The sequence below is a fragment of the Eubalaena glacialis genome, chromosome 5 (assembly GCF_028564815.1).
Source record: "Eubalaena glacialis isolate mEubGla1 chromosome 5, mEubGla1.1.hap2.+ XY, whole genome shotgun sequence".
NCBI classification, from domain to species: Eukaryota; Metazoa; Chordata; class Mammalia; order Artiodactyla; family Balaenidae; genus Eubalaena; species Eubalaena glacialis.
The window spans coordinates 33,093,286-33,106,592 of record NC_083720.1 but is presented as its reverse complement, the minus strand read 5'-3'; the positions used below and the strand labels follow the sequence as shown (position 1 = coordinate 33,106,592).

Genomic DNA, 13,307 nt, shown 5'->3' with positions numbered 1-13,307 from the left:
TTCTCCTCCTCAAATCCTGAGGCTATGATAGGGTGTTTCGTTTCTTGGCTAAAAAAGGAAATCAGGACAATTCGTCACTTCTCAGAGCATCTCACTGAGCTCAGTGGAAAAGAAAAATATCACCGATATGATTGTTATAATCTAAAAATACACTGTAGCTTGGAAATATAAATGTTCTCGATTTGAAGAAATGGATAACAATTTAATAATATACTAAGTGACTAATTAGAATAATGTGGAGAATTATTTCACCAGTGCTTGAGATGTCTTCAACCATGACCTCTAGCTATGGGACTGTTTTAGCGTCGTTAAGCTGCCATAGCTGTACTCAGTCCATTCCACTATGTCACAGAATGTTTATTTTCCACATTTCCAGCCCATTAACATCTCTAATACAACATGGACTCTTGCAACCACTCCTGGTCTCACAATTGGTGAATAATGTTTGTGAAACACTCCTGACATCTTTGTATTCAGGAAACAGAGGAAAGACCTTCCTAGGAAGTAGATTTTAGGTCACGCAGGGCCAGTCTATAGCTATATAGGGATAAAGATATTTTGTATTTTCTTTGTGCCATAGAGGAATGAACCAATACCCTAAGCATGCTGGCATCTCTATTGTGGGAAATTTTAACCTGGAGAGAAGGTTATAGGAAATATGGTAGGTGACTTCAAGTGTTTTAAAGAGGTTTGTGGAGAGTTTGTGTTCTAAAATGTTCCAGAAGGCAAAGTAAGAATAAATGGGTGGTAAGCACAAGCTGGAATACTTTAGTTTAATGAAAAAAGAACTTTCAAACAAACAATTACAGCTGTCCTGCCATGAAATAAGCACCTTCAGTAATAGTAAAACTGCCTTAGATCATCTCATGGTGATGTCATCCAAAGGATTTCAACTAAGACTGCAACATCAGACCCAGTCCACTTGAACTCAGAGAATCTATGATTCTATAAAAGTTTTTCCCATAAGCAAAACACAAGGAAGTTTGAATTCCATTTTTGGAGGAGAAAAATTTAATATATTTTATCTTATTATACATTTCCCCTAAATTACAAAGTCAATAGCTGCAAATATATTCTGCTACAGAGCTTTCTGTAAGAAATATCTCTATAAGAAAATACATCTCATTAACATTTCCTGTAAATAAATTACTTCAAATAATAATTTTTGAAGGGATGTACATAAGGAAAAAAATGCAGAAACCAGATTGCTATATAAGAAATGTTTGACTAAAATGTTCCATTTTCATGTTGCCAAGCTTATAGAAACCTGCTTGTGTACAGACTTTGGTTCTTGGATAGATTAGCTAATAAGTTTTAACAGACATGTGGGGAAAATGTAAATCTTAATCATACTTGTAAATGTATGTGGGAAGCTGAAATTCTTAATAGACATGCAGGCTCAGGTTGAGTTTCTACTGGGAGAACGTGAATGTGAGACTGCAACTGGGATTTAAGTAAAAGAAAATTAAGGAGTGACTTAAGGTCTATAAAAGAAAAGGTCAAAAGTAACAACTATAAGATAACTTTTTTGCTTTATGCTCTAGACATAATATTTAGAACTGAGTAAAGTAAAAAAGTAATAAAATGGATTCAAAGAATTTAGAACCTGTGGTTTCTATAGATTAGCAAAATGTATATTTTACAAGTTATTCCATTTATATATTTTTAATCTCAATGACTGCAGAAAATAGAAACTGTATCTTTGGCAAAGAAACAGCTGTTGCAGAGAGAGGCTGGTGCAGAAAAAATCAGATGGTGCCAGCCAGTTAGAAAGAAGCTTACCGAGGGCAATGGAAGCTTACTATCCTACCTGTCTTGGAGTCCATTTAATGAGACCTCCTCATATTAAGATTATTTTAGGACCTCAAAAATAGAAAATAAATATTTTGAGGTCAAGTAGTTAACTCACACTGAACTCATCTGCGTAGTAAATATTGTGATAGCAAATCCCATGGAAAACTTCCATTTAGGTTGTGCAGTCTTGGGCTTCAAATATGAAAAGTGAGTTTGTGCTTCAGACATACGATCTATGTGTTGCCAAAACCTGGACACTTGACAGCGTTTTCCCTATTTATTTTCTTGCTGTGCTTCAGTGCAGGACACATGTAGCTCGTCTCTTTTATCAGCTTTACCCTACTATACTGCAGAGTGTGTAAAGAATAAATGTCCAATTCTATCAAAAATAGGGAATGCCAAAGCTTTAAAAAATGTGATCTAGTAACTTTTATTTTGGGCATCTTAAAACTTTTATAATCAGAATTCTGCTCGGTGCTGTTCACAAATAACGTGTATAATATGGAGAATAAAATGGGTAGGAATCACATACAATCAAGAGAGATGCAATTTAGATCCTTTAGAATCTGAATGGATTATTTTTATCTTATTATACTGGTTCTTATTAATTATAAGTGAAATTAAAGTTTTGAAAAATGTAAATAAGCAGTCTGAGGAAAAACGAGTTTGTTTTTTTCTGAAGGACTAGACAAAAGACCTGTGATTATTTTGATATTATTTGGAAAATATCGACTGCTTTTTTTTTCTTATCTATCTACAAAGGTCTTTAATTGAGTGGTTAAGAAGTAGTGTTCCAAATTAAAAGGTGATTCTGTGTTGCAAATTAACTCTGCTCCACACTTTTGTTTCCTATTTAACAACCCCTCTTTTCAATGTTTTAGAGTCTATTGTATGCCAGGATATATGGGGAGTATTTTGTTGTTAAAGTAAAGTATAACTTTAAAGAGAAATATGGCTTTTAGGTTATTTTTATAGGCAATCAATCACCAATGTGAAGGAAACTGATCCTCTAGCACAACCTAAACTGCTGGAAAGTCACATGGTATTCGTCAGTAATTTCACTGTTTTTTTTTTTTTGAGTCATAGCATTTTCACAAATGTATACATTATTTACATAAACAAGGTGCATGGTGGAAACACACTGATTGATTGTACCACACTTGTCACCCTTTCTAATCTGCTCCATTTTCTTTCTCTTTCTGTGATCTATAATCTTGTGACACTCCTCACTTTAGCCCTTCTGAAGTCGCCATGCTATAATGTACTAAATACACAGATTCACAGTCTGCTAGTGGTGCTTTTCCGCCCTCAGAGGTGGTCATATTTTCTGGCACACGTGGAGTCTGGCTTTGGAGGAGTAGGTGGCATCTTTCCATACTTTACAAGACAGGCCTTTTGCGCAGTCACACCGCTGGAAGATTTCCAGCCCGTGAGAGCCCTTCTTGCGTTGCTTGGTACAGACTTCTCCCGGATGGAGCACTGGTTTGCAGATTTTGGTCCAGAAGTGACGAGCACAGCAAAACCCTTCAGTGCAGTCTGATGATCGTAGACAGGGGTCTCCTTCATGCCCTACAGAGAGGATGACCAAAAGATTTTACCGTGACACCTTAGAAAAAAATCTTCTCTTTACTTTGGCATGGTGTGCTTTTAGATATTTCTCTGTTCTTTTTTTTTGTTTACTAGGTAAGTGAAAATAAGTAAACAGAATTGCTTTCAAATTAATTAATTTGGTACCTTCTTGGAAAGAGTAAACAAACTCTGATTCAAGGAGAAGGCTGTAATTGTCTGGGACTCCTAAACACCATGTGTCAGTTAAAATCTAGCCAGGAACACAGAATCTCTGAGTATTCAAAAGAGAAGATATTTAATGCAGAGAACTGGTCACATAGGTAGTGAGTGGCAGGGCTAAGAAGTACCAGAGGATGGTAAAGCCACACAACAGGAAGCCACTACCACATTTAGTCTGGAGGATCCAAAGGAGCCGGTGGTATCTGAATGGGGCAAGGGTGGAAACTGGAATCCCAACAGGCCCACCTGGCAGGAGCTGAGGCCCCAACGAGGTACGGCTCTGCCAGAAACACTACCTGAGGCAGAGAGAATCTGTTGGCTTTTCCCTTCCTCTACCTCTCAGTCTCACCACAGCCAAACCCATGTGGTCGGAAGCCATCTGACGGGGAGCCCAGGAAATGAAGTCTATAAGAAGCTGAGATACAGAGTGGAGCAGAGCAAGGGCAGATAGCCCCAGGGTCAACCAAGAACCCATCATAAAAATGACGTAGGAACACAAATCTGGGTATTTAATTCAGAAAAACAATCAAGTCAGCAAAGAACACCCACACGTCACAGCTGGGTTGATGTGTAATCTTTATAAAAAAGTACTAGTCAACAAGCTTCTTTGTAACCTGCCAGATTGTAAATACTTTAAACTTTTTAGGCCATGTGATCTGTGTCACAGCTCCTCATCCTGCTGTTGTTATCATAAAAACTGCCACAGATAATGCCTAAGTGAATGGGCAAGTCTGTGTTACAATAAAACATTATTTACAAAAATGGCGGCAGGACAGACTTGGCTCACAGGCCATAATGTGCCAAGCCTGTTCTAAAAGGTTAGCTGTCATCCCAGACGTCACCAGCTCCACTGTGTGATGTGGATGCAACTCACTAGCTGAGCTGTATAAGATTCATTACTGGCTGCCGTTAGAAAATTCCACATATAATTAGATAAAAGCAATAAATTTGAAACTGTACTGTGACATAGATATCTGTCAGAATAAAGAAGGATACTCACGTACTAACAAATGCATGTGAATTTGGTGGACTAGAAATAGGAGATGTGGGTAAAGCACTTAGGCCTTCAGGGAGTGTAGACAAGGGATAATTGAAGAGGAATTGTCAGTCTCTTTAGCCCTATTGATTTGACCATTAGTATTCCAGGTTGGACTAATAGGTCAGATATTCTCTAGGATACTAGCTCTGCAGAAGGTGAAAATGTGGGGAAATGGTTTTGCGGTCAAGTAAACCAGGGAAATACAATGTTTAAAAAAGTTAACCAGTTTTCCTCATTGCTGGACTTCAATATATCAATGTTTATTATAAAGTTCCAGAAATGGGGAGATACCTTATTACAAAACTCTTGAACACAGGGCTCTTTCATTCACAGAACGTCTTGAAAGAATAGTGCTCCACAGAATACACTTGCAAAAACTTCCTTTAAAAATACATGTATTTCAAAACAAAAAAATACAGGTATTTCTGTTTTTCAAAATTTTACTATTAGTAACTGGGTTCAATAATTTCATACTTTAAAATTTTACTATTAGTGATTAGGCTTCCCAAATATTTTGACACAAGGCAGGGCATTTTATGGGCATATGTAATCTCAATTATTTTTGGTGAATTGGTTTATGCGCAGTATATTATCCGGTTGTTAAGTGAAATACAATTTTTGAATCTGCAAAGATGAGAAAAAGACTCTAAATCTTAGTGATTTAATCATATGGCAGCAAACATTTTCCCATTTATTTTTTGGAATGCTTTATGCTTGAATATGGAAGAGAAATGCTTGTATAAAAGATGTATTCTAAACATCCTGTAGAAAGGCAGGACTGTTTAGAAAATGGCATGGTTAATTGGGGTACTGCAATTCTTGTAATATGTATTTTCTAACAATTTAAGATCTCTAAGAAACCTCTAGCATCCTCAAAATTAAGAATTAAGAAATTCAGTTAAAATCTTGCTATTAAAGTAACTTCCCAATATTTTTTTTCAAATTACACACAAAACCAATGGAATTAATTATCGATATTTTTCTTTTACTTCATTATAAAACAAGAAAAAGTAAACATAGAGCTACAGATATCCCTACCTTTTATATGTGACATCTTAGTGTGTGTTCTTCCTAGATTCTGCCATCCCAAGTCGTGGTTTGAGTAGTGACCGTGGTTTCCATCTCTGTGCCGAGTGCCGTCCAGAGCTGGGATGTGAGCAGTTAAGATGCTCTCAGTGACGGGGATACAGATGCCTGGAGATGGTCAGGTAATCAGTTAGACTTATTCAATTCTCTAAAGTGTGATTCTTATCCAAGTATTCTCCCGATGTGAGGTATGAAGCCATTTATCTATCAACTATCTATTCATTCATCTATTCATCTATTTACATATTTGTCCAGACTGAGAATTGAATAGTTTGGTCCTGAGCCAGGCTTTCTTGATTTGAATCTCGCCACCCTCAAGACCAAGTGACCTTGGGCAAAAATAAGGATGAAAACAGAATTCATTTCACTAAATTACTGTGAATACATGTGAAGTGCTTAGAATAGTGACATAGTAAAGTATTAAATTATGATTGGCTCTTAGTACCTTAAAATTGTCTAATCAGACATCTGATCAGAAAAAGATCAAGGTTCCTTTTTCAGTCAACAGTATAATCCTTGTCTACACTGTAAATGCCTCTAGTGGTGTGAGGTCTTCTTGCCTTCACCTCTTCTTGTCCAGGGCACTTCCAATAGGACTGTGCCCAGAGGTCAGGAGTAAGTATAGGAATAGGAGCCTGATTATGTTGTTTTGTATGACTAAGTGTATGTTTCTGATCACCTTCTGCAATTATTTAATGGTTTTACCATGTGTTGTTGGTGGTTCTGCATTTTATCATTAATGCTGAATTGTCTGCCTCTAAGCTCATTGAGATTGGGTGAAGGCCAGGGAATAGACTCCTGTGTCTCCTTTTGGAGGAACCAATCACTCCATCAGCATTTGTGCATGCCACGGGGTAGGGCCTTCAACAGAGGACACCTTGAGTATAAGAGTAAAAGTATGAAACTAGTATGGAAATGGAAAACAGATTCACAAGTGTATTGCTAAATCATAGCATGTTCCTTTCTTTGGTTCCTTTACACATATCTGCTTAAGTGTTTAGTGGAATAGAACATCTAGCTATTTATATGCAACATTTCAATATGGCAAATCCTAGATCAGCATAGATTATAAATTATAGGAGATGATCAGAGCCCAGGAAAACTAAGATTTGAGAGGGAATCCAGGTAATCTTATACATATCTAAACCCTGATCCCATTCCTGCCAATTTTGAAAGGCTCCTTACATTTCAGGAGTCTGACTAAGGAGAAGGCAGCCTAACTTGGTAGCCAGGCCTCCTACATGAAAGGAAAGAGGCCCTTCAACACTGAGCGAGACCTTTACCGTTATTGCAGCGGGTGCCAGGACAACACATGCCATCTCTATGGCAGCGCTTCTTTTTCCTTCGACACACCATGCAGGCCGAAGATCCTTGGTGGGGACTGTGGCAATATCTCCCAACTTCACATTCCTTATCACTGCTACAAGGGTAGGCCTGTCATGAAGTGGAACAACAACACCAAAAGCAAAGATTAGATCTTGTAACAAAAAGTTACTGCACCAAATCATGATGGAAAATCAATCACAATATATCCCTCCTCAAAGGAAATATACCATCGTAATAATGTGCTCAGCAGAGATACTGCCTAGTAACAGTTACTTAATTGAGGACTTTATAAATATTTACTGTTGATGGTGACGAAGATAAAGTTGACACTATTCATATATTTTCATTGACACAAATTAGGGGTTAGGATTTAGACTTTATGTTGATTAGAAGAGCCCTAAAGAGTGACTCTGGGAGCTCAAAACCAGTTCTAAATGTTATATTGCCACTATTTAAGGTGTAAATGAAACAGCCTAGCCACTCCATTTTTTATCCACTAAACTAGGATGAGGAGAAGGTTAAATAAAGCAACAAAGGGCTGTGGTAGCAGCTAAAACACATCTCCTGCCCAATTATGGAACAGGTAAGAGGAGCAAAGAGGGGAGACGCTTTTAAGAAGAGTTGGAAGCAATGAACCTTTTGGCACAAAGAAATCAAGGAGCAGCATCTTCATTCCAAACTCAGTGGTGGGCAGCAGCAGAGCTCTGGGGGGTCAGAGATGCTCAACTCCAATTATTCATGCAGCATCACGTTCTCAGGAAACAAAAAAGCAGGCTCTTAACATGCAAAAACAGCCCTGTGGTTTACTGTACCTTCAACTTATACAGAAAGGACTTCTGTTGCTACATTTCTCTACCAAGCTGTATGTTCAGAAGGCTACTTAAGCAGTGTCATATATTATCTCAAAAAAAAAAGAATATATATATATATATATATAAACACACACTCCAGTTATATACTCCTTGTCTCTTGCAAGTTACTGGAACACTTAAAATGTCCCTGTTTTCAGAGACTGAGAGTTGAGAAACTGAAATATCACACCACACATCAAACTTACAGTACTCACATTTTGAGGCATGTTGACAGGGAAAATTATTTGTTAAGTCCTTTTTTTTTTTTTTTTTTTTGTAGTTCATTTTTTTCCCTGCTTTTCAGAGTAATGCATTTTTTTAAAATTGAAAAATACAAAAATAAAAAGAATCTATGTAGTTGTTTTTAAGCAAGCATAAATGATATGACTATAAAACTATGGGATACAATTTTTGTGACTCTAAAATAAGTAGTGTGGTTTGAGCGCTTTACTTTTGAAATGAGGCTTGATGACCTCACCCCTGCATGCATTGCTTATTCCTTCCCCCCTCTCTCATTCTCTCTCACTCTGTTCCATCGCCTTTTCTCCCTGTGCCCTTCTCCTGCCTATGTGTGTATGCATTCTGCCCCCTGCGTTTTCCATTTAGATCTGTTCATCTTAGAAAGAGGAAATAAATACGAAGTTGATATGTGACTCTGAAAACTTTACATTGTTGTTCTATGAAAAAAAATACACTTTTAGCATCATTACAATTTACTGTTTACCCTCAGAAGAGAATAGAAAATAGAAAAACCTCTAACTTCAAACTGAAAGTGCTTTTGAAAAATTGCACAGTGGCAATGTTTGACGCCCACATTATAACTGGAGCAAGATAAAGCTACAAAATTAATTTGAATACTATTGTCCCAGTCTATAACTCCATCATTAGACTTGAGAGACTCTGAATAAGGTTGAATTCAGAGTATTAGGCCATTTTCAAGAGTCCAAGACGGATGAAAAAACAAATGTCACTTCCCGACTTGCTACACTCTTTCCCCCCTGAGCACTTTACTGCCTTCATATTTAAACCCATTAATTTTAACTGAAATACAATTCACATGTTTCTGATTCATTTACATTTATTTCACCAAATTGTTTTGCAAGAAACAACATCTGATGTCTCACAAGTTTCTTTTCCTTCCTCAAAAATAGGACATGTTCTTTCAATGGAAGTAAACACATGCCACCTAAAACATCATGTGCAATTCAACTCAAACAATGACTCTTCAAGGGATTCTGAATACAGAATAATACTTGATTCCATTCCTAAAAAATAGCCTGTATGGTAGAAAGCAAGTTGTTTGCTAAAAGTAGCAGTTCATTTATGCAGAAAATTGTGGAAAGCACATCATAGTCTTCCCGTTCTCAGTTGGTGGGAAATGGAAAATACTTGAGATGGAAAATATTTGATGCTATTACAAAAAGTAATATGCACAGTAGTACTTTGTGAATGGGATCACAGTAAAACAGTAAAATTCTCACCAATTTTTAGAGGGAAGAGAGAAAAAAATATCAGGTAGTTTTATTATGTTCCAATATATCTTTTAATTGGCTTGAAATATAAATGATATAGGCAGAAAAAGTATGCAGGATTTTTTTTTAAATTGAAGGTTATTGTTAATGTGAACTTGTCCTTGGAATGGAATCCCAGAACATAATACTAAGAGGAGTGCTATGACAAAAAATAAATAAATTTTAATAATGGAAATGAAAGGTTATATTACACAGCTTCTAGTATGCTTATGGAACTCCTGGCTCCAAAAAACAGCTTTTATATATGAATAAAATCAAGAATGGATGAGAAAAATTGATTGAAACAAGTTTAGGGAAAGCAAGTGATATTTCAGAAACATCTGAAATCAGTGTTCCCCCAGGATGGATCTAGTCAGCCATAAAGTTTCCCTTGGTGTAACCATTAGCAAGAGAATACAGAACAGGAGAAAATGTGATTCTGACCCATTAATACCAATTCTCATGTTTTCAGCCTAATGCATTATTTTTTAGTAAAGAGTTTTCAACTCAAGTATGAGGCTCTGCAGCTTGCTATTGGGTTTTTCCTACGTTAACCCTTTTAACATGTCTGGAAATGGTATCATATTAGGCGAGGGAGGGAGATTGGGAGAGAGACAGAGACAGAGATAGAGATGGGAAAAAAACATATAGTTAAAGTAGTTATGGAGAATCCTGAAGAAGTGACCTGTGGCAATTAACAGACCACTGAAGGGAATTATATACATTAATAAAAGTGTCATTAAGAAGCTTTCCCACGGAAAAATACTTTCCCTTTACTTTGGCCTCCAAAGGTCCCATTTAATGATGATTTTTACATTTGAGTACCTTAGTCTAAGTTTCCATTTAACAAAAATAATAATATGCTTCCCTGGTACTTATTTTATAAATGAATAAGACTGATTTTCTTAACCTGCTATGGAAATTATTAATTGTCAATTTTTATGGTTCTTCATTTACTTGAGTTTAGGAACAATGACAGTCTGTGTGGAAGACTGGAAATCAAGTGAAAGAATTAGGGAGAGACTTCATACATGCCTATCCTGTTCTAAAAGTTCCAAAACTGAATCAGAAATTTGGTTGCCTGAGCATCCAGGAATACTCGCCTTCATGCAGAATCATTCATGACTTAGCTTTAGTCACACTTAGGGGATAAATTCATTTGCGATATCTAATAATAGCAGATGATGGGCCATAAATTAAGAAAACATGAGAGCTGTCCATGATCAGGCCAAAAAACAGAGAAGTTTTGCCCAACCCCCTTTCTAGGCTAAAAATACAGTGGTTCCCATAAATAGCAGTGCTAGTTATCATTACCACCATGACACGGACTAAAATAAGAGTGAACACATTGGACACAGCTTGAAAATAAGTCTGTCAGAAGTGAGCATTTCTTTTTTAGTATAAAGGATATTTTTGCTAATCTAGAACCTTTATTTATTACAGTTTTAACAATGAAGTGAAGAGAGGTTAAGTAACTTCTGCAGATAAACCACATGTGCTCAGCGGCAGAACACTTGGGGATCAGAGCCCTGCCCTGGCTTTTAGGCCTCATTGTAAGGTGTCGTGACTAAGAGCATTTAATAATGACTATCAATGCACACATAGAAAAGGTGTTTGAGTGGTGACCTATGTGCTGAATTTAGAGATTAGGAAAATAAACTTGGCCACTTCTCTTTCTAGAAGCCTCCAAATACCAACAGCATGTCCTGCTGCAGCTGTTGGAAAAAACAGAATACTGGCGGAAAACACAAGCCTGTAAACAACATTTTCTCATTCCATTTTTGTGACAACAGTTTTATGTCCACTTAAACTCAGTGTAATCAGAGTTATAAGCAAAATCCCATCATGCAAATAATGATAATTAAATAATATTCTAATGAACAAAATAAAATGTTACTGCATCTTATTTAAACTAATTGAGACTTTTTTTTTTTTTTTTCAATTATTCTTAAAACTGCAGGGAGAAAAGGCCTGTTAAATCAAGACTTAGATTTAGGGCTGAATTTATTCTTATTTTCCAATTACTGCCCATCCCTTAGAACCCCCCAGTGCAACAGTGAAGTGATTATGAAATGAGAAAAAGTGTTTCAGGTATCTCAGCAGCACTGACTATTCAACAGACCTTTGGCCACAGCTAAAACCTTAGTTTAACTCCCAAGCTTTCACAACAATGACATGTTCCTGTTTAATGATGGGGGGAATGAAGAAGAGAGAAACAACATAAAGTGTTCATGTCGGCTACCCACCCATTTGGATTCTTGCAAGACTGTCCTAGTTTTGTTGTTGTTGTTGTTTTAATTGGGACAATCCTTTGTCCCCTGTAAGCACTGTTTGTAACAATCTCGGAAGTTTTCTGGAGCCAGAAAAACGTCATCAGCTGGGCAGGCAGAAGAAAGCCTGCAGGGGGACAACCCAGCTGTGGGAATGAAAAACATTTGAGGCAAGTGGATAGAGGGAGGTAGCAGCAAAGGGCTGGGGATTGGAACATGTCTGGGGTCTTAAAGAGAGCACAGCAAAGGGTTGGCAATTACATTTGGGAAACCAGATCACACTGGTGTCCTCTAGGTTCTTAAAGATTAATTTCCCTTGTCATGACATTCCACATGATAGATCTGTATTTCAGTGAGCATGCAAAATACACTATCCTTTAAGGTGGTCATTTCAAACTCAAACCCTAACATTGCAACTGCAGGAGGTGCAGGGAAATATAACTCAATCTGGCTAATGCGCAGTTGTACACTTCATGCCAAAGGCTATGCAATTTGATCTTTTCCTTTGTCCACAATTACCTCTAGGGGATAGGGGTTTACTAGATGCATCTTTGAGGGTTCCTGAACCTAAGGCCAGGAGAATTGAGCTATATTAAATTTGAGAGGAAATTTTCAGATATTTCATGGTGTTCTGGATCTGTGCCATAGGTTCTTAGGGTGGCTGCTTGGGTATTCATTCAGTATTCAATAATTATTTATTCAGCTTTTATTTATTGAACACCAGCTATGATCCAGACACTAACAACTATGTTCTATGATCTACAAATGTTTTGCCTGCATTACCCCTAAACTAATTTTAAAAAACATGTATCATCGCATTTGACATGTAAAATGTTTCTGTATAAGTTTGTTTTATTAATATGATATATAACATTAAACATTTTATAAGGTGAAGTTCACAGTAATTTGTCATGATTCAATAAAATATTGATCAACGCAGCCTGATCCTAAATGCATCCTGATTCTAAAATAAATCACAACATATTTACCAATAGATATTCTTCCTTCAACAAGTTAGTCTTAGAAGACATTCATTCAGTTAAATTTTAAAACGCACAAGTCATAACAGCTCTTTTGAATGTTCTATATCCAGAACTTTCCAACTGGGGCCAAGATTCACTTTTTAAAAATTAGTAATAAGAGAAGGATATTTAAAGTGATGAAAAGGAAAAACCTACAACCAAGAATACTCTATCCAGTAAGGCTCTCATTCAGATTCAATGAAGAAATCAAAAGCTTCACAGATAAGCAAAAGCTAAGAGAATTCAGCACCACCAAACTAGCTTTACAACAAATGCTAAAGAAACTTCTCTAGGTGGAAAAAAAAAAAAAAAGGCCACAACTAGAAACAAGAAAATCACAAATAGGAAAGCTCACCAGTAAAGGCAAACATACAGTAAAAGTAGGAAATCATCCACACACAAGTATGATATCAAAACCAGCAACCATGAGAAGAGGAGAGCACAAATGCAGGAAATGGGAAATGGATTTGAAATTAAGAGACCAGCAACTTAAAACAACCTCGTATATATATAGACTGCTATATCAAAACCTCATGGGAAAACCTCTTTTTTGTGTGTAACACAAAAAAGAACAAGCACTCCAAACACAACACTAGAGATAGTCATCAAATCACAAGAGA

At 36.7% G+C, this 13,307-nt stretch overlaps 1 protein-coding gene across 1 annotated transcript in view; it reads right to left on the bottom strand.

The window, feature by feature from the left end:
• Window positions 1–2,966: 2,966 nt before the first annotated feature.
• Window positions 2,967–13,307, bottom strand: part of DKK2 (dickkopf WNT signaling pathway inhibitor 2) — a 104,710-nt gene continuing 94,369 nt past the window's right edge. The window contains exons 2-4 of the mRNA XM_061191183.1: window positions 6,991–7,141; window positions 5,660–5,815; window positions 2,967–3,363 (exon numbers count right to left, since the gene is read on the bottom strand). Coding sequence (XP_061047166.1) covers window positions 3,113–3,363; window positions 5,660–5,815; window positions 6,991–7,141 — 558 coding nt within the window. The 3' untranslated portion in view covers window positions 2,967–3,112. The remainder of the gene's footprint in view (window positions 3,364–5,659; window positions 5,816–6,990; window positions 7,142–13,307) is intronic.